Source organism: Acinonyx jubatus, chromosome B1, assembly GCF_027475565.1.
Source record: "Acinonyx jubatus isolate Ajub_Pintada_27869175 chromosome B1, VMU_Ajub_asm_v1.0, whole genome shotgun sequence".
NCBI classification, from domain to species: domain Eukaryota; kingdom Metazoa; phylum Chordata; class Mammalia; order Carnivora; family Felidae; genus Acinonyx; species Acinonyx jubatus.
Genome location: NC_069382.1, coordinates 29,378,976 through 29,406,169, shown reverse-complemented (window position 1 = coordinate 29,406,169; position 27,194 = coordinate 29,378,976). Strand labels below are relative to the sequence as shown.

The window sequence follows — 27,194 nt, the reverse complement described above, 5'->3', positions numbered from 1 at the left end:
TCTCTTGAAGACCAAAGTGTTAACAGCTCACTTAGAGGAAACTTAAGTTATTGAAACAAGCACTGAAAATTTATGATGCATTTTAACCATGTGGGAGCAACTGTGAGGAGAGAACAGGCCCTATTATAATAGGTGATTCTAGAACAGTTGGTGACCAATTCCTTACCCTTCATATCCTTAAACACATTATTGTGTGCTTGAATAATACTTAGGCATTAAGAATAACGGAAACACCTGGAGTGGATTTTAACACTACTCCGCCAGCCCAGGGTATGGTCCAAAGCTCGTCAGGCTAAATCTCACCCTTGACCTGCCAAATACAATGACCAGAATCCAGTCACTTCCCCACGTCCTGCAGCTGTTCCCCTTCCCCACCCTCCCTTCATAAACGTCACCTCTACTTTCTGCCTAGAACTTGAATAGCAGCAGTGAGAGCACACGTTGCCAGTTCGAGTGGAATAACAATTTCTTCACTTGGCATTCAAAAGCCAAAGTGCCTGTGTTTACTTCTGCTGACTATTGGTCTGCAATGCACATGCCTTGGGAACTTTATAGGGCACTTTCGTCGGTGATGGCCTGAGGCAGCGACTGTAACTTCAGAGCACCACAGCGATAGAACCGGATCATGGGGAGCGGGTAGAGGGGATGAGGGACACCTGAAGGTTTTAAGTCCCACGCAAGGCAGGAAGTGAAGCTTCAGGCCCAACCTATGGAGACATGTGATGGCATCCAGATGATGGGCTACCAGGCTGCCCTTTACTCCAGGACCTTGGTCAAGTCACCTACTTTCTGTCGCTTTTCTCTTAAATACTAAGGGTACCGTATCAGAAAGCTGGGTTTTTTGTTTTTGTTTTTGTTTTTGTTTAGATCGGATTCTGTGCATTGGCAAAGTCTTGCCCCTTCTCTTGTTAACTTGGTAGTGACCACAGCAATTACATTCAGTGAGATCTATACCTTGTCTGATTATATGCTGAGTCACATTATCCCTTCTTTCATTCAAAATTTCAGGATCAACCCACTAACCTTTTAGTTCGTAAAGTCCATTCCTAACTGCACTTGAGGCATCTCTTTAGAGATTTCCTTAACTCAAAAATTAACCAGATATAAGCCTGCTTAGAGCCTAAAGGTAAACAAAACCAGTCAATTCATCCTCAAAATGTTACCTTCTGAAAATCCCTAACTTGACTACTTTTCACATCAACACATCTCTTGTTGAGGCATTATTATTGCCCTAAAGTTTTTAGTTTCTTCTTGATTAATGACTTCTCTTCCAGTAATAGAGGGTAAGTGTTTCAAAGTAACCCTCTGCTGCAAACATCTAAAAATGGTGAGTTAATTATAATAAACATTATCTTCAAACAGCTTGACAAAATAGGGAACTTTCAGGACAAATGCTGAGGAAAATCTTGAACCCAGAAATAATATAAGCCAAATACCCGGGCAATACAATCACATCTTCTTTAAGAATATTTGTCTATCCTGAGGAAGTCAGTGGCAATCAAGGCCCCAGGGTCTGCCCAAAGTGGAGAATCTTATGGTAGCCCCTCTTCAGACTAAGGTGGGAATCCAAGGGGCTAAACTGATAAAGAACCCTCCCCCCCAAAAAAGCTATACCTACAGTTACCAAGACAAAACCTACCCCTCCTCCAACCCCAAAGAACTAAGGGACAGTGCCTTGACCTTGAGTGAAGCTATAGGGAGAAGCTGAATCTAAAGACAGATTCATGACGCCCAGGGAAACAGAGCAACAGGCCTCGGAACTCAGGCCACGAACTTGGTAGGGTCCCAGGTATCCAGCAGGAACAAACTTTTCTGGCAGGCAGGCGTGCACTTTTGTCCTATGCCTTGAGAAATGCCACAGATCATTTTTCCCGAGCCAGAACAGCAGAGTCGGAGACAACTGAGCACAGGAAGGAACAAGGCACTGAGTGAGAACCAGCACGTACGGAAATTATCACACACAAATTAGGAAACGAGTGTGCTTACTCTGCTAAAAGAAATAGATAACAAACTTGAAATGTCTTTAGGGACCAGGAAAATACAAAATACAGCATAGGAGATCTGAAAAGGGACCAAATCGAACAGCTAGAAATAAAACATGAATTACAATGAAAAGCTGCGTGGGCGGTCTTTGTGGCAGACTGTCCACAGCAGAAGAGACAGTGAGTGAAGCAGAAGATACGTGAGAAGAGACACAGCCGCAGAGGGAGGCAAACATTGGGAACTCTGACAGGTGAACAGAACTGGGTCATGAGAGGGAGAAGTTCCAACATACTTTTCTTTTTTTAATTTTTTAATGTTTATTTATATATGAGAGAGAGAGAGAGAAACAGAGCACGAACAGTGGAGGGGCAGAAGAGGTAGAGACACAGAATCCCAAGCAGGCTCCAGGCTCTGAGCTGTCGGCACAGAGTCCGACGCGGGGCTCGAACCCACGAGACATGAGATCATGAGCTGACCCGGAGTCAGACGCTCAACTGACTGAGCCACCCAGGCACCCCCCCCCCCATCCCCCAACACACTTTTAAGTAAAGTTCCAGGAGGGAAGGAAATGGGTCGAGGACATCTTTGAAAAAATATGGGTGAGGATGTCCCAGAAGAAAGCAAATATACGGGTTCAGGAAACACAGAGTCCTGCGCAGGATAAAAAGGAATCCATACCTGAGTACATCATAGTGAAACTGGAAAAGAGAAAAAGAGACAGAGAGAGAGGGAGACAGAGAGAGAGACTAAGTCTTAAAAGGATCCAGAGAAGAAAGGCAGATTATCTTCAAAGGTGTGGCACTCACACTGACAACTAACATCTCAAGGGTTCTCCGTTGATGAAAGTACAGACAGCTAGCTGCATCTTGGTTGCAGAGCAAACTGGATATTTTATCTAATACTATAATTGCATGCTGACTAAGCCCTTCCTCTGAACTCCTTCTCAAGGTAATGGGAATAAAGAGCATGCAAATTTCTGAAAATAATTCTGAAACATTTGGCAGCTTTTAGCTTTATTATCCAATAATGTGGTAAAGCCACTGTACTGGAAATAATGGCACTTGGCTTAGAAGTTTTGTCTGTGTTAAAATCTTCCCACCAATCAATTAGAATACCTTCCTGGAGCCGTGCCACAGAAAAAGAGAAGAATAAGTGGAATTGATCCTTTCCTGGTAATAAATGAAGCTCTAGGTGATACACTTAAATACCTCTCTAAGCCACTGATGAAGTGCCTGGTGCCTGCCTGCTCACTATTTCTTCTTCTTCAGGGTTAAGTTTTTGAGAAATAAAGTTCTTCTTTCACGCACTTCTCAGGATTTTTATCTGTACATTATTTGTCAATAAATGTTTAATGACAGTTGCGACATGGCAGAAAGTGCTTCCTGTTTCTGCACCTGGGCTTCAGTGATTTTGATGTTGAAAAGGCAACCAAAATGACCTACCACAGGTTCACAATAACAATCGTGGCAGCTTAACCACATCACTTAAATAGCAGTCTGCTGCTTTTCTAGTACATACTTGCTTCATCAAGAGAACAGATACACTTGGGAATCTTAGTCCTGGGACATTTAAGACGTATCCTTCCAGTTAATAACTTGATGAAAATTCAGACTTAAACACAGAAAAAATACAGTATGATAAATTAACTTAGTATTATGATCTTTGTTAGGATGATCAACAGGGTTAAAAGAGCCCTCCTGAGGGGTGCCTGGGTGGCTTAGTCGGTTGAGCATGCGACTTCGGCTCAGGTCATGATCTCGCGGTTTGTTGAGTTCGAGCCCCACGTCGGGCTCTGTGCTGACAGCTCAGAGCCTGGAGCCTGCTTCAGATTCTGTGTCCCAATCCCCGGTCTCTCTCCGCCCCACCCCTGCTTGTGCTCTGTCTTTCAAAAATGAAAAAACATTAAAAAAAATTTTTTTTTAAAAAGAGTCCTCCTGAGAACGTTAGTGTAGGATAGCATCTCTAGAAAATAAACAGAGCCTACAGAAAATAAAAGGAACACTCTTATATAGGAAGTTAACCATGGAGCAGCGCCTGGGTGGCTCAGTGGGTTAAGCGTCTGACTTCGGCTCAGGTCATGGTCTCACGGTTTGTGGGTTCAAGCCCCGCATGGGGCTCTGTGCTGATGGCTCAGAGTCAGAAGCCTGCTTCAGATTCTGTATCTCCCTCCCTCTCTCTCTGCCCCTCCCCTGCTTGCACTCTCTCTCTCTCTCAAAAATAAACAAAATTTTTTTTAAAGTTAACAGTGGCAAAAAACCAAAACTACATTTGAAACAACATAAGCCCCAGGAAAAAATTAGATAATTTTATAATATTTTAAAACAAGTATGTCAAGAATTCCTCAAAGGCTGTGTCTACTTTGCACCTCTTTCTTTTTTAACTGCTTCACACACTTCAGGTTCTCAGTACTGGTTAAATCCTGTACTGTATCCTATGCTTTTAAGGAACCAGTGCATTATGAGTATCTGAGACATCACATTCATAGCCAATACCCAGTTTCTATTCAGAATTCATATAAAAAACTTCTGTATTAGCAACTTATAAATATATCCATTTATCATGTTCTATAGTTTCACTAAATAATCACATACCTAAACAAATCTTGGTGTTTGCAAGACAAATTAACCACATTCCTAGTTTAGCTATCAAAAATTTTATAGAAGATGAATTGTTGGCTACAAAAAAATAAAAATTGTTACCTGCCTAGACTTTACAAGGCTATTATTTTTTCAAATACCTTAGGATTTTTGAAAAGATATTCGCTTCTAAAGCCTCTGAGTAAAAACGTACCAGGAAAGTATTACACGGTGTTTTGCAGGACAGCCTTGTGGAGACCACCGACCTAATAAAATACAGACTTTGAATCATAGTTTTCTTTCAGATCTAATTTTTTTCACCTAATCTAAATCTACCTTCTTAATCATTAGACAAGGATATAAAGCCCAGACATTTTATTTATATATTTTTAAGTTTACTTATTTATTTTGAAAGAGACAGAGATAGTGCCAAGTGGGGGACGGGCAGAGAGAGAGGGAAAGAGAGAGAGAGAGAGAGAGAGAGAGAGAGAGAGAGAGAGAGAGAGAGAATCCCACAAGCCATGAGATCATGACCTGGGCTAAGACATAACAGTAGGACGCTCAACCAACTGAGCCACCCAGGCACCCCAAGCGCAGCCATTTTCAATGATGGCCCAAACCATGTGAATTTAGTACTCCTTCCTCTTAACTGTCTGCCTGAACAGTGCCGTTTCCACACCAGCACATTGGTGCGCCTTCTTCCCTCCTCCTCGCAGGAGATGACTGCTTATTATACAGTTTTATAGGCTCAAACACACACACAATGAAGCCAGGCTTTCCCCTCCAGCCCTCCTAGCTCTGGCCCGAGGGTACTTCCTGGTTATAACTCGGAAGAGCTTTTCAACCCGAGACTGGCTGGGAATCAGCACATGTCTGTCCTCCCAGCTCCCTGGACGGGTTCCAAATGAACTTTTCAGTCTCCTTCGAGCCACTATTTAAGTCCCTCATTAATGTGCGAATATGAATCAGCAAACTATGAGTTTCTACCACCCTCAAAGGATCTGCATTTTCCTCAAGGCAAAGCTCCTCCCTGCTACAACCTGTAGGGTGTCATTTTTCTGTAAAGGTCTGGTTTGATGACAGTTCCCAGGAACTTTTAGGATATTCCATGTTAGTCCCGTACAAAAAACACCATGTGTTAAATCTTTGGGATCTTCCTTTCTTTTAGGATGTCACCCTAATCCTACAAATAAAGGGACTAAAACTAATCCTATAAGAGTGAAACAATAACAACTACACCTCTCATTCTTCCTACTTCCCTCCTCCACTCCAGAAAAGTTCAATAAGGGGCGCCTGGGTGGCTCAGTCGGTTAAGCATCCAATGTCGGTTCAGGTCATGATCTCACGGTTCATGAGTTGGAGCCCCGCATGGGGCTCTGTGCTGACAGCTCAGAGCCTGGAGCCTGCTTCAGATTCTGTGTCTCCCTCTCTCTCTGCCCCTCTCCTGTTCATGCTCTGTTTGTCTCTCTCTCTCTCTCTCTCAAAAATAAAGCTTAAAAAAAAAAGAAACAGAAAAGTCTTTTAAAAAAAAATAGGGGTGCCTGGGTGGTTCAGTCGGTTAAGCATCTGACTTCAGCTCAGGTCATGATCTCATGGTTCGTGGGTTCAAGTCCCATGTCGGGCTCTGTGCCGACAGCTCAGAAGAGCCTGCTTCTGATTCTGTGTCTCCCTCTCTTTCCGCCCCTCCCTTGCTCATGCTCTGTCTCTATCTCTCTCTCCAAAAATAAATAAACTTAAAAAAAAATAAGTAAAAATAAAAAAGTTAAATAAATAGATATAAATAAACTTCCTCACGCAAACTGAACTGCCACTCCGGAAATGTGATGGACTAAGAGACCTTTGACCCCTAGGTCTCTGGGTCAAAGATAATTCAGGTTGTTAGTGATAAAATGTCACAGTGCTTAGTGGTCAGTGGCTCACAGATGCAAGTGAGTGACTTGGTCTCAGAGCAGCTGCGAAGACAAAGGTGTTCACAATTCTCTTTTGCACGTTCATCATTTCTACCAAGATGTCCAGAAGGCCCACACAGATCATTCTTGTTAGAACCTCTTGCATTAAGGCGTCAGTGCCAGGAAAGTTTCAGAGCACTGAGACAGATAACACACACACACACACACACACACACACACACACACACACACACACACCCATTACCCTCCTCTCCCATATTACTCTACTGTTCATCTTGTCAGTCAATATTTATTGAACCCCCTTGGGTACAAGTTACCGTAACAAGGAACAAATAGATATAAAGGTTTGGCTTATTTAAATTTACTGCAACCCTCAAAATAATTAAAATCATACCACTGATGTACTCCAAATGGCTATCTGATGCCACAAAAAGATCTCTTTCTCATCCAGACGCATAATCACACCCAAAACACTATAAAAGTCCCATTGAATTCACATACAAGGCCAATTTTAGACTTAAAAGTAAGGCATTTCAGTGATGAAAATCCCTACCCTCGTCCAGATGCCTGGGTTCTAATGCCAGGAGGAGTCTCCTGTTGGCCTTTGGTGTTTTCCTCATCTAAAAAGACGTAAGTCAAGCAGATGATCTATAAAATAACCTCTTCAGTTCTAACATTCAATGATTCTTCCCAGGACTAATATAGTTGTATTTAAGATTTGACTGTTGGGGCGCCTGGGTGGCTCAGTTTGTTGAGCGTCCAACTTCGGCTCAGGTCATGATCTCACGGTCTGTGAGTTCGAGCCCCGCATTGGGCTCTGTGCTCACAGCTCAGAGCCTGGAGCCTGCTTCGGATTCTGTGTCTCCCTCTCTCTCTTCCTCTCCCCTGCTCATGCTCTGTCTCTGTCTCAAAAATAAATAAAAACATTAAAAAAATTTTTCTAATAAAAAAAATTTTTTTTAAAAGATTTGACTGTTTAGGCAGTACTAATATTGTTGAAGATTGTTTTCATTACTTCCCCAGAATAATGGTTATTTATTTATATAGCAAACTCTAACATAGCAAGCAATAGGTTCCAGGCAATAGTCTCAGTATTTACAAACAGTAACTCCTTAAACCGCATCAGCTAACTTAATTTCCTCACTGCCTGTATGTACTTAAGAGAAAAAGGTAACAAAAACATTTTACGTTAGCAAGAACTGTAGACTGAATAAACCTCTAATTTCTATTCACTAGTCTGAATAATTTAAGCACTGATTGTTCCTTACTGAGAGCCTTAAAATAGATTGTGCAAATTGAACCCAGAAAAATAATGAATGGTCAATTTAGGAATAAATCCATGGAGCACTGGTACCGTTGATTTGCGCTCATACTTTCTTCCTGACTGATAGAAACATAATAACTAAACTGCTACCCATAAACTCCACAACTCATTGTTTTAAGCAAATTAGCAATACTGCCTCATTCATTCAATCACTGTATAAATTAAGAGCAACAGCTATGCTTCTAGCACTGTGCTGGCCCCCGGTGATGTGCTAATACATGAGGCAGATGTGACCTTATGGGGTTTAAGGTCTAAAGATGTAAAATGCTAAGATGTGCATCTATGACCACTCAATTAAAAACCTCCTGGGTGAAAGCAGTGGTTTATTTTCTAAAAATTAAAATATATTAATGACACGGGGCACCTGGGTGACTCAGTCAGTTAAGTGTCTGACTCTTGACTTCGGCTCATGTCATGACCTTGCAGTTTAGCGGGTGTGAGCCCTGCGTCGGGCTCTGAGCAGACAGTGCGGAGCCTGCTTGGGATTCTTCCTCTCCTCTCTGTCTGCCCCTCCCCTGCTCACACTCTCTGTCTCTCTCAAAATAAATAAATAAACTTAATATATACATATACATATATGTAATGACAAAATAAAATGCGCCAAGTAGAACCGAGATTGTTTGACCTTTGTCCTGCAAGCAAAAACCAAAACCCAGGATAAACTGAAATTACGTACAAAAAACTTCTATAATAAAAAAAATATGGTGATAGAATGTGGAAAGTTCCCTATTTATTTACATACACATGTTGATATCCTTACAGTTTTATCACTTGGCACTTATACTAACTCCTGAAATATTATTTATGGGACTAATAATCATAAAAGCAATCTCATAAAAAGCAACTCTACCTGATCATTGAAAAGATAGTTCTAGAAAATTTCAAGTATAATTACTTCATACCTTTTGAAAGCAAATGAAAAGAAGGTCTGTACCCATAGAAAGCACAGAGCCACATATTTAGGCAATGTGCAAATTTAGTACTTAGAACCTTGGGTATGTATATCCATATGTACATTTCCCATTTCTTATTTCTTTGGGTGACCAGAAATAGAGTGATTTTTTTTCCCATGAAACCATCATCGCTACTTAAAGATCAGAGGCCTGGGGCACCTGGGTGGCTCAGTCGGTTAAGCATCTGACTTCGGCTCAGGTGATGATCTCACAGTTCATGGGTTTGAGCCCTGCATCAGGCTCTGTGCTGACAGCGCAGAGCCTGGAGCCTATTTCAGATTTTGTGTCTCCCTCTCTCTCTGCCCCTCCCTGGCTCATGCTCTGTCTCTCTCTGTCTCTCAAAAGTCAATAAATGTTAAAAAATTAAAAAAAAAAGATTATAGGCTTCTACTTACAAACGTACCATGAAACATGACAATTCTAAGGATGTCCATTATTCACTTAATTTGTCCAGGGTCTCAACAAAGAACTGCTGTGTTCATAACCCAAAACTAGATTCTTATAAGTTCTGAGCAGGAGATATTCTTTACATTTTATAGTGAGTTGATACACCAATACAAGCAAAACACTGTGAATCTTCCAAAGAGTTATTTTTCTCTGTGAGTTAATGTGAGAATGGTAACACCACTGGGGATGAATAAATTGTTCTCCTGATGCAGTTGTAACTTATCTTGCTCAAGAGCAACAGCATTATTCAGGAGCTATGCCATCCAGCTGCTGATAAGTTTCACAGAAACAAATCCCAAAAGGGCATCTGTGTTAAGGTCAGCAGTAACTTTGTAAAATCACGTATCTAAAATGACAAAAAGGGCATTCAGATCTTCTGCGGCTGCCTCTCTCGTGGAATCCAATGATGTCAGAGGCACAGGCGCCTAGAAGTTCTCCCAACTGGTATGTCTAGATCATGTCCCTGTAGGACAATCGCTACTACCCTTCTGGCTCCCGGGAGTGTTATTCCCATACTGGTGCACTCAGGGCAAAACTGAGGTTGGCTGTGTCCTGCCTTTTTGTCACAATTTCCAGAGGTAGGATGGAGTAAACCTAACATACAGTGGAGGGAAGCACTGAGACATATCTTTACCTTACAAAGTAACCTTTCTTTCAGGTTAAGGGCAACTGAGAACATACAATATAGTCGGCATGTAAAAAATGACAAAAACAAAACACAATCCTTAAGACATACATCTCCCATTTCTATTCAATTTAATATATGGAAAATTATGTATTTCATTTCCCATTCAACTCAGCATTCAAATAATTGGTTTCCTCTTGACAAACCCACCAGCTCATTTCCATAATTCCTGTATATATAACTCTTTCCCAAAATGGATAATGCATGAGCAGTTCCCTCCCACCCCCCACCCCCAGGGAAGACTTCAAGTATATAGCAAGGTGACCTCACTAAAACGAATTATAATCACAATCTATTTTCTGTATTTGAACCAATCCTTCTGGGACAGTACACCAGCCTTCAATATTTTTCTCAGAAACAGATGACAATAATTTTCAATATTACTGCTGTTATAACTGTTTATAAAAATCTACCGTTTCTTGGGTTTCACAGTAGGCTCCCTGTTTTTATTTATTTAAAAATAACTTAAAGTGGAGAATTCGGGAATACTATCATTTTAAATAGTGAAATAGTGTGCTTGGCACAAATACTGTCACTCTGTTGGCAGAGAAGAGAGAAAATACCAAAAGAATATAAAAGCAAGTTGTGATACCTACATACAAAGTAATGTCTACTCAATAGACAAATGAAAAATTTTGTGAGATAATAAACTTAATATAGCTTACAACACAATGTGCTCCAATTAAATCAATTTATAAATACAATTATCTATCCTTCAGCTCAGGAAACAAAATAGTAAACGTATACAGAAGATGATTCTCACTCATTTATTCTATAAATTCATATGTAAAGTACTCTACTAGGCACTATGTGCAATACAAGTTACCCTTGACCATGAAGACACAGGAGATAAGGTATGAGAACATTACCTCTAAAGAATTAATTGCTATATACTTTAAAATAATAAGAGCGTGTGTAATATTTAAAATACAAGCGCACATAGCCTATTATTGTACCAATTCACTAAAATATCACCACTAGTGGGGCGGCTGGCTGGCTCGGTCGGTTGGGCGTCCAACCTAAACTCAGGTCACCATCTCACGGTTTGTGGGTTCGCGCCCCGCATCAGGCTCCGTGCTGACAGCTCAGAGCCTGGATCCTGCTTCAGATTCTGTGTCTCCCTCTCTGTCTGCTCCTCCCCCACTCACACTCTGTCTTTCTCTCTCTCTCAAAAATAAATAAAAATTTAAACAAAACTTTTTAATAAAAAAATTTAAAAATATATCATCACTAGTGTTACTCTGTTCTCCAAAAATGAGTTTGTCTGTAGGTCAAAGTTCAAGCTAAACCTCAGGTTAAGAATATCTGCTCATCTTTTTATGAACGTGTTGCACATTTGGCATTTAACTCTCACCAATGGTCCAAAGCTACAGAATCTATGCCAAATAAATACTTGATGTGTACTACCAACAACATGATCATTTACAAGGGACCTCTGTGTATACGACCCCAGGAAAAGATGTAGAGCATGTATTTATAAAGTTGTCTTCTGAGGTCTTAAAATTCAGACATTGATTCGGACATACAGAACAAGAGGATACCATGAGATGAAAAGTACACTAAAAAAAATGCCTAGATTTTGTTAATATGCAAACCCTATAAAACCCATCATTTAGTCCTGACTCTCTACCGAGCACAACACCCAACACTACTCCTCAGAACAACTGCGTGAATTACATACTATTTTCCACACTGGGGACACATGCAAAGTAAGGCTAAAGAGCTTCGTCCCCACCGGGGATGCGTGACAGGGAGGCCGTGGCTCCCAGATGCACAGTCGGAGCACACAACCCTTTCAGCCAGGCTCTGATGGAACTGACCCGGCACCGCTCAGCCACGGGAGGAGGGACGCAGCAGTCACTAAGCCAGGCCAACATTCAGGTGTCCCAGAAACTTCCACTTGGTGCTGCTCACGGTCAAATTGTCCTGCTGCTGTGTCCTGAGCCGCACTGTATTAGAATACAGGAATTCTCAGTTGGCCTGCTAATTAGGAAAAAAACAGAGCCAATTTCCTTCTCAGTGGCCACACTCAGAAAAAGGATTTTCACTTTTGAGGCGAACAGCCAGATACTTTTTGGAGAACGCAACATGAGTGCTGGGCCAAGTCAGGATAGTGCTGGTGCGGGGGGCGGGGAAGGGAGGATCGCTGAAGGGGCAGCAGTAGGGCCACGTCCACGAGGGCGTGGGCCCAGGAGTGTCCCTTTTAGGGGGACTTTGTTTCGTCTCATCCCCTGTGGAATATACGGGTGCAGATCTAAAATGCTGTCCCTACTTTGTACATCCTTCACTCCAGTGTGTTTGGAGAAAAGATACCAGAATTATCAAAATGATGACTTAAAATGTTGACTTGAGCTTCACTTAACCGCTGACTACACAGGTACACGTTTTTGTCTGGGCCAACCCTAACTGAGGTTACAAATGGATAGGGCATCGCCTCCATCCAAAAAAGTCTCACTATATCCTCACATATTACGTGAATATACAAAACGAACACAAAACAACCCTTTCATTTAAATATCCATAACCTTTAATATAGTTTAAACTCATAACTGGAAAGAACACTTCCCATGTTTGAGAGGGAAGGGGGGGAAGGGAAGGTACACACACATACACACTTTTTCATATACTAAGCCATGTTAAACATGATACCAATGTTCACACTGTAGACACAAAACTACAGCGTGCTGTGTCCAAAATGACCTACTTCCCTTATCCTCGAGCCTCCTTTACATCAACTACTATTAGAGCAAGTTACCAACCCCCTCCTCCTCCTCTAAATGTCCTCCAATACAACAGAAAGTCCAAGGAATAAGATGCAGACAGGGGAGAAGAGGCAAATTCAGGGACAATCAGAAACCTGTGTAAGTCTTGCTAAACTTAAGAACAGAAAGAACATTTGGGGCATTTGGGTGGCTCAGACGGTTAAGTGTCCGACTTCGGCTCAGGTCACGATCTCACGGTCCCTGGGTTTGAGTCCCGAACTGGGCTCTGTGCTGACCGCTCAGAGCCTGGAGCCTTCTTTGGATTCTGTGTCTCCCTCTCTCTGCCCCTCCCTCCCTCCCTCTCCTTCTCTCCCTCTCTCTCTCTCTCCCCACCCAAAATAAATAAAACATTAAAAATTTTTTTAACTTTAAAAAAGAACAGAAAGAACATCTGATTCACAAAACACATATTTCTAAACACTAAATAGCAACACATACATTTATCCCCATAAAAGAAAGCTCTCTTTCTCATGAGCATTTTGTTTTCTTTTAAACATCTATGTCCCTCACTTCTTTCTTCTTTGATTTTTGGATGCATTCCTTATCAGCTCACATGTAAGTGTGATTTCCTATTATTTTATATATGAATAAAAATTCCAAAATAAATGACATACTACACAGCTAAGAAATAAACTTTCAGTTATAAAATCTTCGGGCATTAAGGGACACCTGGGAGGCTCAGTCAGTTAAGTGTCCGACTTTGGCTCAGATCACGATCTCACAGTTCATGGGTCCAAGGCCTTCATTGGGCTCTGTGGTGATGGTGGGAATTTACTTTTGGGATCATGTCTCTCCTTCTCTCTCTGTCCCTCCCCCACTCATGCTCTCTCCCTCAAAATAAACAAACAACTTAAAAAAAACCCTCTAGGGCATTAATAGAGACATGTTTCTATGCATAATTAATATTAAAACTTTTTTACATAAGGTTGGAATATATTTTTGAAGTATAAAATATAAATCACAAAATGTGTAGGAATTTCAGCTTTCAATCCTGGAGTCCTTAGATATAAGACCTTCAGTATTTAAAACATTTCACTAGAAGATTTATGTATTCTGAAAAAAAATCATTCCAAATTGGAATCTAGACATTTGCTTTTAAAGATTGGTTTTAGATTCACTATGGAATAGCTAAAGAGACTGTCATAACCTTAAAAAATGCAATTTGTCTCTGCAATTACGAGATTATATATAACAAACATGACTTACAGTCACAAACGTGAATATACACACTTTTTAAAACCTAGCTCTATCTAAATTTAACTTTATTTATAAAGCAATATAGGCCAATCATAATGAGATGCATTTCCACTTGACAATAGATTTCACAGTTATTAACATACTGGAAAACTTGTGTTGCTGTAGCACTGTGAAAGTGGGCAAAGGTATTTTTTTTCCCTATTATCTCATAAAATAAAGCCAGGATTACTCATCATTCACCAGTATTTCCTTCTCATATCTCTGTAATCTCTGCAGAAATATGGTGGGTAAGAGAAAGCAAGATAACGGTTTTCTAAGGTCAAATAAAAATAAAAGTTCTATGTTGTGGTAGAAATACACCACTTTTCTCTCCAAGGGGAAATACTCCTTGCCCTGACACTCTATGCTGAATTTGTTTTATATGGATATCATATGACCTGATCCATTTATTGGAGAAAATGTCACTGGTTCAATGATATCCTATCCTGGGTTCCTTTATATACTACTTTTAACCTCTTTTAATTACCAAAACTTATAAGAATTTTCTCGATGTTGTCCCTACAATATTATTTAAAATAATATGTAAAGCACAAAGCCAAAGTACTCAAGAGACTCCAAATATTAAACCATAGGACATTGACTAGAGTCAGTCATGTATGACCTACAAAATTGACTATTTCATGTGGTTCAACCCAATAAAGCATTCCCTAACTCTCACATCATTGAAACTAAAACTCAACAGCTGCCCAAGGAGCCAGCTGCCTGCCTGATGAAGTTGTGGCATGAAAGATTTGGGACACAGAAGCAGCAAAGGCTACTTTCCATCAGTAATACCTTTCTTGTCTAGGAAACAGCAAACTACACTGCATTTCAAAAAGAGAAGGGGACTCATATAATGGGAGCAACTCACGAATGAAGATGGCTAATGCCAGGTGGAATAAGTCAGGAGCAAATGACAAGGACGAGGTGACAATATTACAATACTAGCCCATGTCCAATGGATTGAGTCTTTCATACCCATTTTCAAAAATGTGTACCTCTATCAAGTAGGGTTCTTGGGGTGCTTGGGTGGCTCAATTGGTTAAGTGTCTGACTCTTGGTTTCGGCTCACGTCATGATCTCACAGGTTCGTAAGTTTGAGCCCTACATTGGGCTCTGCACTGACAGTTTGGAGTCTGCTTGGGATTTTCTCTCTCGCGCGCGCGCGCTCTCTCCCTGCCCCTACCCTGCTTGCTCACTCACTCAAAAAAAAAAAAAAAAAAAAAGAGTAGGGTTCTTAAACAATTTAAGTTAGGGGTTGAAGAAACTGTGTGAAGAAATGAAAGCAAATGTGTTAGTAAAAATCCTTTGTTCAATTACATAATGCAACTTTTAAACGTGACTAAATCTCTTCGAAGGCTCTGAACTTATTCAAAAGGAATAGCTCTAAAGGGCAACTAAAAGGTGCTTATGAGATATTAGGTTCTCTGAGGAAAAAGTGCCGGTGAAAATTAATTTCACGGACACCCCCTTGCAAGTGACAACTGCATGGTCATCATCAGGATGATGTATCAGAATGTTCCCATTCAGAATTCTTAGTGAATTCAGGCTATTTGGTTTAGCTGGGAAATGAACTCCAGTTGAGGCAGCTAACTCTGATCAAATCAGGACCCTCCTCTTCCCCATAGATTGCCCAGAACATGCAAGTAACTTAAGAAAAGTTAAAAAGGAGTCATTCTTTGGGGAATAGCAGTGTGATGCTCTTGGAGCACCCTCTGGAGGCCACAGGAAAGTGACACTGGTAACTCGGACAAAGAAGAAAATTCTGGTTATCTCTGGCCTTCCAGATCTGCAGTCCACGGATTTCCCTTGCATTGGACTCAAAAGTGTACTTGTTCAATCTTAATCAAGATGATATACAACACATGCATAATTATTATTTGAAAATGCAAAAGAAATACAAGATGTAACCACATTCTCACACAATTGGGTCTTCATTTTAAAAAAGAAAAAAAAATGTGCTGATTAGTGTATTTTCAGCCTACATTCTGAATTCTTTCAGGAATTTATTGCAGAGGCATCTTTTAATATTTAGAAGAGAGGAATGTGAAAATATAGCATTCTCATTAAAAAGGGTAAGCACACGAGGTTATACGGGGGTCCTAATAGTTATCAAACTTCTCAGTAGCCAGCCTTAGGTTAGTAAAATGGAGAGCAAATTAAGTTCTGTTTTTTCCCCTAACACCTTGCCTTTTCTTAAGCAACAAACACTGACATCTATTGGCATTTTGGTAGCTCACTTTTTAAAGAATCTGTTAAAACTCATACAAGGACACAACCACACAATTAGAATGTGAAGCATTACAGTGGATCCAAAACATCACTTGTGCCTTTGGGAAATTTCATTTTCTGTACCTTATAGTATATTCAATAGACACTATTGTCTTCTGGTTAAAATAAATCAGTTTTTAAACCAAAACTATCTGGTTTATTTTTTTGCATTTTCTGTTTATGCAGAGGAAAGTCCTAGGATTAACCAAAATATGAGAAGTCCATTTATTTGTCTCTTTGAGCAAACAGAATCACTCACCCGGTTTGTTTTCCTCTGTCCTAACAGAACACGATAAACTATCAGGACTGTGAAAGCCAAATTTAGCTTGTTACTCCAAGAAGGTTAATAAAATACAGATTTGGTATGTGTCATACTCCCAGAACTTTAAACACTACGTACAACCATTCTAGTGGTTCTAGAGGGGAGAGCACAAAGAGTGAGAAGTATGGATTTCCTATATTCATCATTTATTTATATTTAGAAACACCTGCACTCAATTCTGGGCTCCTTGCTGGCAATATACTATTACATTTGATAAAAAGATAACAAAGAAAATGTTCATACACACTCTTTCCCTTTCAATTGCTGCAATTTGTACTAGTCCCCAAAGAGAAGATTATGCATTCTATATAATAAAGTGAGGTTTGAGAGTCATCTCTTAAGTGTTGCCAGCAAAGGAGTCGTGTTTCAAAATCTTCTCATAGCTTGAAACCTCAACGTCTTTCTGCCAGAGATAAAATTATGTTGCACCTCACCCTATTTTCAATATTTAGACTGAATTCGGGACCGTTTTCATAATACATATATGCAGCTATGGTGTTTGACATATTTATCCACTTTTCTCTATATATACAGGTAGTAGATACTAATATTTATACTCATTCTAATCTAAAGCCAGTTTGGGATTATTTTTTTTTACCATAAAAGGTAAGTTTTGAAAATGATATCAAATACCTTTGTAAAGACCTGGACGATTTGCTTCTTAAGTAATTTTATGAACAGAGTTATCATGTATCGGGCACTTACTACATGTTAGGCGATATTCAGTATGCCTCCGTGAATTATCTCATTAAGCCTCGTAATAACTTCATGATAATAATAACATTTTACTATGCAGTTTTTACAAATAAGGAAACTTAGGCATAGAGAGATTAGGCAACTTTCTCATGATATCTTTAAGGAGCAGGAACACTAGGATTTAGACCCAGGCAATCTGGCTAAAGAGCTAAGAACCAGGCACTCTGCTTTTTGCCGACTGGCAGTGAGGCGTTTTTGTACTTCCCAAAGGACAAGTGACAAAATACACAAAGCATCTGTTACACTGCCTGGAACATGCTAAGATATTCAATAAATATTAGCTCCCTTATTGATAATATAAAGAGTGCCTGGGTGGCTCAGTCGATTGAGCATCGACTTCAGCTCAAGTCATGATCTCGTGGTTTGTGGGTTCAAGCCCCACGTCAGGCTCTGTGCTCACAGTTCAGAATCTGGAGCCTGCTTCGGATCTTGTGTCTCCCTCTCTCTTTGCCCCTCCCCTGCTGGTGCTCTGTCTCTCTCTGTCTCTCAAAAATAAATAAACATTAAAAACATTCTAATGAATATAAAAGCATCCAGTACAGTGCCTGGCATGTAGTAAGGTATTCCTTTTTCTCATACTAGTTCAATATTTTCTGATTATATATATATATTTTTTTCCTCATCAGTATTACTTTCTCATCTTGCAGATATGAGAATAGTATCCCAAGTTTCTCTCTTTCTGCTTCAAAATAATTTTTCAAAATAAATCCTATTTCATCTTATCAATGATATTTAGTGTTTTGAATAATTACATAAGGTAAGTGGCCAGAAGTAACCAGGTTGAAACATCGCTGGACATTCCTCTGGCTCTGTAAACACACGGTGCCCTGTTAGTGACAGCACACTTTATATCCAAGAATGTTTACAAGCACTTCAGCCTGGGGAACCACTTCAAGAAACACGTGGGTGATGTCATCGAGGGAGCACACAGACCACTTCTACCCGTTTGGTATACTAAGATTCTCAATTTATCCACCACTTGTACTCACAAATGCTTCCTTCTGCCAAGATTAAGAGGAGTCACAATAGTTCTAGAACTCGGCTTAGCTTGGTCACGGATTTGTTTCAGGTCACTTGAAAGGAAAAAGAGAGAGAGAGACAGAGAGAGAGAGACAGAGAGAGAGAGAGAGAGAGGGAGAGAGAGAAAAGAATCCATTGTGGTGTTTTATGAAACAAAAACATATCAGCCAATGGAGATTCATAAGCGAAGCTCAGAGCCAAAGACCAGATAGCAAAACAAAACAAAGCAAAACAAAAACTCTGGGTTTGTAACCAGTGCTTCAATAGGAAGAGTTTGTTGGGCTAAATCAATAAGAGGAGGCTGGAATGGGAGGTCTAGAACCTAGGAGGCCCAGGATGTTACAGGGCCCCTGGTACAACATGGATCTGGGTTACAAAGCCCAGGATTTGCTGAGGTTGCTTATTTTGAGCAAAGAAGAGGAACCAATGACACCAAGGGCTTGGGACCTATTAGAGCCACTATTATGGAATAGATAATTCTGTTGAACATCTGCAGCCCCAACAGTGTGCAATTCAATATTCAGTTAATTGTATAAAAATGTGGATGCTATGAAACATAGCCATGTATGTATCACATATCAGTCACACATGTCATATGAAAGTTAAAGAAGCCCTTCTCCCCTGAAAATTTCCCTCCAACAGATGTGTTTATGCCTCTGCATATAATACAGCACACAGCGGGGCTGAGAGGCCATTATCTCAGCATTACATCTCCCCCGACTGTCGTGAAGTAATGTTATAACAGCCAAAGAGAGGCTGGGCAGTTCATGTGCGTCATGTAGCATGTGCACTTGCAGTGGCCACTTTAAGAAAGGGGTCAAGTGTGGGGCTGACGGACTCTTATGCAGGAGCTATTTAACGGATGGGTGTGGTCCGTAGGTCCTCATCTGGGCTGGCTTGTCAAGGGGCAACACTACAGTGATGACACCAGAAGTCGTTCTTTTGAGGACACCTGGAGAACTTGAGTGCAAAGGAAGTTAAGGAAGGCACGTGAGTTTCTCCCACAAACCATTACGGCTATAGGTTATTTATTCCCCCAAGATAAGGAAATGTAACTGGCACTCACCATTGTAAGGAAAATGACAAGGAGAGAAACGCTGATTTCAAAGCAATACTATTAATGCCACGTGCTTTTACAGAGAGCTGGTTTCAAGTTGACCATTCTTTTCAAATCGAATGAAGAATCAATATTCTTAAGTGGTTTATGTGATTTATATGACTTTTTACCTCCTCCAAGGTGCCCTGGAGGAGGTAAAAAGTTCCTCCCCAAAGATGACGACTCCCTGATGGAAAAGGGAGATAAACATACTAAAAACCAACCCGAGCCAAGTTCACCTCAATTTTCAGGAAGATAATAGGGAGAATGTCACTTAAAGATGCCAATCTATCTGGTTTAGAGGGAATCACAACGTGGACTGGAAAGCAGAATGAGAGCCACCGAGGAAGCTCTGGAACTCTGTGTCAAGGGAGAACCTTCAGTAGTCACAACACAGCTGCTACCTAGTAGATAAGATCTGTAGGACACAGAAATGCCTGCTTGCTCTTAAATCTCCCCCCCCCACGGAACTACCTGATTATCTGAAATGTCTATGTTATGGCACTGCCACTATAAACCCTTGACAAAATGCAAACCTGTTACCTGAGAGGGATGCCACTTCAAACCAATGCCCTGTTTAATTCATCAGACCACCTACAGAGGAACACAGAAACTTGTGAAGGCAGAGTTCACAGGCAGGACAGGGAAAGACCTAAGGCCCCCACAAATAACTCTACAACTTTACAGTTCTGGCTACATCTAAGGTCTCTTTAATTTACCATGATGACTTTTGAAAGGACAATAGATAAAGTCACATAGAGGTTGCTAATTCGGCTCCCCATTTCAGACCTTGTCTCCAAAACACAAGGTAAAAGTAAACAAAATTTCGATATACCCTCATGAAGTAATTAAGGTGAATCTGATCAGCAGTATCTTATTATACAAGCATGCACAGGAATGGTCAGTGGCCAAACAATTACTCTTTGTTCAATTTCTGTTTTGCTCAAAACCTGCCGAAGGTCCCTGCCAGTAAGTCAGGTTCTGAAATGCTATCAGTGATGCCAATAAGAAGACTAAGCAAATCTTGTTTTCTTCCTACAAGGAACAAATATTTCTGCTTATCTTCTCAGCCACAGTATTACCAAGTGCTATTGAATTAATTCTTCAGGAGTGCTGGGGGATGCTTTAAGTGACTTTAAGTGACTTAATGAATCTGGATCAATTAACAATTGGGAATGGACGAGACAGAAAAAAAAAAAAGACCTTATACGTCTCCCTCTCTTCTCCTTTTTTAAGCATCTTCTTCAATCGCTCATAAGCAAGTATTTATGTGGGATGCTTGCTCTATTCAAGACAATGTATATCTAAAGGATCAGCTCTTCCTTGGGAAATCTAAGGTGAAACTGTCATTCACATCTGTGTGCTAATGATCAAAAGCAAGATTTGTCTCTAGAAAGCCTCGACTGCCATTTCATCCTATTATATAACCAGCGGGCACCTGGGTTCAAACATTTAGACAAACTTTTGCTTTTTGGAACCTCTTGGGAGCATAAATTAAGCATATTTATCAAGGAGGTCCTGAAAACCAGAACTGGTAAGCTGGAAGTCTGAGAACTTATTTGGAGCAGACCTGCTTCCTGGCACTGACTAGATTTTTATCTGCTTCGCTGACCTCTAGGAATCCCTCTCAACTGATCTGAGTCCCAGTATCTCAGGGCTGAATCAGGGTGAACGTACGCACACACCGCGACCCTACAGGGCTTCCCCTCGGCCAAACCCAGCCGCGCACCCGCTCCAGCTCCCGGGGCCTCTCTCCCGACCACCCAGCTCTGCCCAACCAGGCGCGCCAAGTGGAGACCCGTTCCCGCTTTTCTCGCTAGAGGGCAGACGGGGCCCGTGCAAAGCCCTCCTAGCGCCGGACGAGCGCGCACCCAGCCTCGGTTCCCGCACTTCGGTCCGGCTCCCGGGGTGGGTTCAGCTGCGGGGCGCTAGGAAAAGGCCGTGCCAGGGAGCGCTGCGCGACCCGGACCCCCGGAGGGCGCGGGCCGCGGCTGCCGCCCCCAACCGTACGCGCGGGGTGCGGACGTCCGGGTGGGGCTGGGCGCCCAGGTGAGGGGCGGCCCCACCGAAGGCGAGAACCGCCCGGTTCCGCGGACGCGCGGGAGCAGCGCCAGGCGCCAGGAGCGCAGGGCGCGGGCAGGCGAGGGAGAGGCGACGCCAGCGGAGGAGGAGGAGGAAGAGGATCGCGGAGCCGGGCCGTGCTGCGCACTCACCTGGGCTCGGGCCGCCCGCTGGGAGCGCGGGCTTCTTGCCGGAGCCTCGGTCCTTCTTGCCCTTCCCCTTGCCTCTGCCTTCTTTGCGCTCGGACATCTCGCCCGAGAAATGCACGCTCTACGCGGACGGCTCCCGGCGAAGGCGACGCGCCCCAAGTTTGGTCCGAGGGCTTGGATCGGGTTCGGGAAAAGTTTGTCCCTCGAGGAGGGAGAGCGCGTGGCCCGGCTGAGGCACTCGCGGTGCGCGGGGGCGTCTCCTGTCGCCCGCGGGGAGCGGCGCGGACGCGGCGTGCGGTCCGGGCCACCTGGGGCTGGCGGTCGCTCTCGCACTCGGAGCTGTTCGTGTCGCTCAGGGAAGTCCTCGGTTCCCGCCGAGCTGGGTCCAGCCGCTGTCGGCTCCGGTGGTGGCGTCCGTCCGGCGCGCTCGCAGCCCGATGAGGGAGAGGCGTTCACCGTCCTGCCCCGCGCTCGCTTCGCCCAGGCAGCCGCCGCCGCTCTGCTCCTGACCTCCGCGCGAGCCCGGAGTTCCGACAAGTTTTGGGGAAACTCCTCGCCGGCTCTTTTTCAATTGCCCCACAGCCACCCACCTCCCGCTCGCAGGTTGGAGGCTGGCGCCTCCTTCTCCCCCTCCCCTTGCCTCGCCCCCTCCCTCTTCCCCACCACACCCCCACCCGGAGGCGCGGACACGCCACCGGGAGGAGCCTGGGCTCGGCGCTCCCGGGCGCAGCCCCTTTTCCCTCCCCGAGCCAGGCCGGGCGGGGGGCGGCGGCGCGCAGTGCGGCTGCCTGGAACCCCCGACAGGGGTCGCTGGAAGCCGCGCGGAGACGTCGCCCGCGCCGGCGCCGCCGCGCTCGCGGGAACCAAACCCAGTGGCCCCGGGAGCTTCAAAGACAGAGGAAAGGACCCAGAGGCTCCTCGCTCTCCTCCGCTGCCAAGCAGCCCCGAAGGGAAGGTCCGTGCCCAACAATGCGGAGAGACGTTGGAGAAAAAAGTTTGGAACTCTGACACCTGCCCCTCAAAAGAAGGCTCTGTGCAGCCATCGGGAAGGAGCGAAACTTTGGTTGTTTTCGCATGAGAGTGTGGAGTTCATTCCTTTCTTACTTCAGTGAGAGCCCCACTCGCGCGTAGGGCAAAGACAAACTGTGTGCAAGGGAATCTGAGTGTGAGGCTGTTCCGGGTGCACAGAAGGGCTCCGAGAACCTTAAAGATGGTCGATGGCGCTGTCTTCCTGGATCTGCCCCTTGAATGCGTGTGTACCCCGCCTTCACGTGGGTAACCACGTGCCTGTCATAAGTCTCGTCTTTAGCTTTTCACAAAATAAATAATAATCATCTAGCCTCTTCAAAGAGGGTGTCTTAAACTGTATCTCTCACTCCAACTTAATTTTCAAAGGAACTGATCAAACCCTGGTTAAAAGACGACCAACAAACAAGTTACTATAGTAGCTGAGGGTCACTCAGTTCTGCTGAGAGGGGCAGCAAGTAGGGAGAGGTAGAGTTGGGAAGACAGTCCTAGAGATCTTTAATACATTAACGCTAGCTTTCTCAGATTCAAACTTTCCTCAGAACTGCGGATGAACTCCTTCTTCCCTTGCCCTCCCTCTGGTGGAGAATTCTAAAGAGCAGTGAAATCCAGAAAACATGGGCACCCTGCTGCAAAGGACACAAGTTAAAGGCCAGGGTAATCCACACCGTGGAATGATCCAGAACCATGTAGAGGTCACGTCCTCATAGTTCTATGACAGCCGTGGCTAACTCAGAAACTTAATTTACAGGGATAGACTCCTGTTGTGGTCAGGAAGAGGTGAGTATGAACAGCAATGTGTGAAATGGACTTCCTCCTCTTTACAGGTGATTTGCTCCTGATTTTCCATTCTCCCGGGCACGTGCTAACTGAACCATTACCTGCAGACAGCCTTTAGGTATATATTGTAATTGCCAATTAAATAAAGGTGAAATATGGGAAGGGGAGGGCAAAATCATTCATTTTAAATAGTCCTAAAAGAAGAATGATTTTATTCTCGTTTAATTTGCAGGGTAATAAGAACTGTTAAGAGATACCTTAGCAGTAATGCCATCATTATTTACTTTGAAAAACTTTGATGTCCAAATATCTTCTGATTACCCTTCAACAAACACCAAATGTAAGTGTACTAGGCCATAAAAACAGCAAAATCAGGGAAAAGATTATGAATACACCCGAATAGCACTGTAATATTCCACAGAGTCTAATGTAAAATGAAATCTGAATGTTGCCTGAAATAGCTCTGTTTTCCCAGGAGGGGCCACTGCTCAACAAGCAGGAAGCAGCAAAATTCAGAAAAGGGGAGCCCTTTCCTTTTTTTTTTTTTTTTTTTTGCCGAAAAGACATTTATTACCGAGCTATAAATTAGAGGTGGTGGGCAGGGTGCAGGAGGACGGGCTGAGTGGTCACGTTTTGGGCATCCGCTCCTCTCTGTCCTCCTGGGCCTGGATTCTGAGCTCCTCCTGCAGGCGCTCCCTGGCTCGGACCACCTTGGACTGCAGGTAGAAGCAGCCACCCACGGATTTGTCGTTCACCTCGAATACGTGTTCGTAGTTCTGGATCTCCTCGGTGCTCAGCTTGGAGACATTGAGAATCTGCTGTGCCTCCTGGAGGCTGAGGCCGTACAGGTTGGAGGCAGCTGCAGACTGGTGTCCAGCACGTCCCCGAGCGTCAGCGGCTGCCCGGCTGCAAACTCCTGCCGCAGGGCTCGGGCAAAGGCCCTGCCCACTACCTGCACCCCCATCACAATGATCTGGGCCAGGTATTTAGCCATGGTGGCCGCTCTGCCTCGGGGTCGTGGACTGCTGCGTCCTGGCCCCGCGGCCCTCGGCTCAAGGGCGGCCGACAGGTCAGAGGTCAAGGGCGAGGGCGCCTGCGTGACTCCTCACTAGGCATGCGTACTTTATCTCCAGGATATGAGACCCTTTACAGGCTTGGTATACAATAGATAAATGTTATCAAATATATCGTTGTTTTAGAATTGAGGAATATCAAGCAAACATGTATGTTGGGATGAAAAGTTTCAGGTCTTTCCAAACAAAACGGGAAGGCATTAGTGCAACTCATACCTATAGAAATACTAGAATTCATTTTGGAATGGATTTGGTTTGGATCTAGATGTTTTACTTCTCAAAACAGCTTATTAATTCCCCACTACGGTAATTTTTCCGTGAGGATAACGGAAGAACCTACAATTTTGTGATAATTTTCCATTTAAACAAATCTATAGTACTAGTTGACAGTTTTCCCAAACTAAGCATGAAGGACCACGGAAAAGATCATTGACATTGCTGATTTTGTTGTCTTTTTTTTGCTTGTTTGTTTCATTGTCTTTTTTTTTGTTTGTTTATTTTTGAGAGAGAGAGAGACAGAGCTCAGCGGGGGAGGCACAGAGAGAGAGAGAGGGAGACACAGAATCCTAAGCAGGCTCCAGGTTCTGAGCTGTCAGCACAGAGCCCCAGGCGGGGCTTGAACCCACGAACCATGAGATCGTGACCTGAGCCAAAGTCGGACACTTAACGGACTGAGCCACCCAGGCACCAGGACATTGCCATGTCTTTATAATAAAACATAGTGGCCACCAAGTAATAGCATGATTCCTGTGGAAAGACTCAGGCCTGGGGAATGAGTGAATGTGAAGGCAGGAAGTTGGGTATAAGTGAGCATTCGATCATTGTTCTTTTTTGGTTTGATGTGCTAGAGAGACAGAGAGAGAGAGAGAGAAAAAAAAGGACAAAATTTGCAATGATAAACGTTGAAAGAACATCTAAGAAAGATGATGAAGAGGCAATTGGATGACAGGGCTTCCTGGGCCTATGTTTGGATTCTGGAGTCATATTTTAGTTGTCAATGCAGCTGAAGTGTCAGAAGATTTATGACAAAGTCCAAATTTTTTTTTCTACCAATACATCATTTAAATATGTCTTTATCTTTTATATTATTTAATGTTAATTTTTCGAGGGTTATTTTATTCCATTATTTATGATTAGGTAAAAGAATAACCAAATAAAAGTCCATTTCTTTAATAATGAAAACACTTACGAGATTTTTCAAGGGTTTGAGATTGTCCTTAAATTATTCATCTCTATGGTCAGAAAGCGGCCAATGATTTTGAGGTTTCCATCCCCCTCCTTTTTTTTAAACCTTGGAAATGATCAGAAGGGATGGAGAAGGGAAGAAGAGTATTTTTGCTTCCTTGAAAACCAAAATATAAACCTGAATTATATAATTTAGAAATGGTGACATATCTTCATGGTATGTATAATTTTCCTAAGTTGTTATATATTGTTTAGCTTTTAGAGTACGTATCATAGAGGGTATATCAGCTCTCAAGTAACATATGTCAATCTGTCAACATTTGTCAACTCCTGAAAAATAGAGTGGCAATTTATAAATAAGCAACTTGAGAAATAAAGACAAAATGGAGATCTTATATTAAATGACAGCTTAAAATCAGTGCAATCCAGTACCAGAACATTTTTCTTTGGCAAGGCTTTCCTTTTAAAGTACTCTTAGAATCTACAAAGCTGGCCAAGTATGCCCTTTATCGCAGCAATTCCCATTTGGAAAATACCCCAAGAAAATTTTTTAAAGAAAAAATATGAATAAAATGAAAGAACATTAACATATGAAGATAGATTGCATTTTTTGAAAAATATTACGGATACTGACAGTAATGGGAATTTAATTTAGAATTCTGCAAATACTTTGAACTTTTTAAAAGTAACTTAAGATAATTACTTTTTTAAAACACTTTGCAACAAAGTTGGCATTAATGAAGATGCATGAACGCAAAAGAAAATCTCAGTCATCAGAGCCAACTTCAAAACAACCACTAAATGTGCATTACTTATTCATTTACTCATCAAGCATTTACTGAACTAAATGTTAGATAGTAGAGAAAAAAAAATGCCCCTACTCTCATGAAGTTAAAATACTATGAGAAAGGCATAAAAGCAAATTATTATAATACAAATGAAAAAGCAGGCCAGATAAGTTTTCCAGGGCCTGAAGCTCATAAAATTTGAGGGTTATTTTTAGAGGAAAAAACCCCACAAAATTAAAAATATAAATTTAAGTACAAGAACAGTAAAGGACCCTTGGACGTGAGAAATCTTAAAGAGTAAGTGATTACAAACATACTCCACCTTCTGCACAATTATAGTAACACTAAATGACAATTACATACTATTTTAGAGATTAGATAGTACAATCCCTATAAACAGGAGACATTAACAAGTGATCAAAAGGAATACACACAAAACTGAAACAAGCAAAGACTATCGTGTGAGGAAAATGAGATGAAAGGAGCCTTAAGAACTCACAGATGAGCGATTGTCCTGTATGTTTGGTTGGACTCTTAGAATCAACATGCAAGTTGAGTCTGTTAAACAAAGGACTTCTGACCCACAAAATGCCCTGGGGAGACTGGAAAGGTGTTCTCCATTACATTTGGCAAATACTTGACAGAATTGCTCATGAATCATATTCTGTCTGCTGTGAAGAGAAGCAGTTTGATAACAAAACTGTGAGTTTAGAATCTCCTCCAGAAAAAACAAACATAAAAACTAAAAAGATAAGTTTCAAGCAACATTAAATAGAACCTATGTTTACATT

At 42.3% G+C, this 27,194-nt stretch overlaps 1 protein-coding gene and 1 pseudogene across 8 annotated transcripts in view; both read right to left on the bottom strand.

The window, feature by feature from the left end:
- Window positions 1–21,792, bottom strand: part of LOC106966574 (pro-neuregulin-1, membrane-bound isoform) — a 222,131-nt gene extending 200,339 nt beyond the window's left edge. For all 8 annotated transcript variants that reach the window (XM_027077339.2, XM_027077338.2, XM_027077340.2 and 5 more), the window contains exon 1: window positions 21,555–21,792. In XM_027077339.2, the coding sequence (XP_026933140.1) occupies window positions 21,555–21,651 (97 nt within the window). In that variant the 5' untranslated portion in view covers window positions 21,652–21,792. The remainder of the gene's footprint in view (window positions 1–21,554) is intronic.
- Window positions 21,793–23,428: 1,636 nt separating this feature from the next.
- On the bottom strand, window positions 23,429–24,842 carry LOC106966576 (mitochondrial import inner membrane translocase subunit TIM16-like; annotated as a pseudogene).
- Between the last annotated feature and the right edge of the window lie 2,352 nt (window positions 24,843–27,194).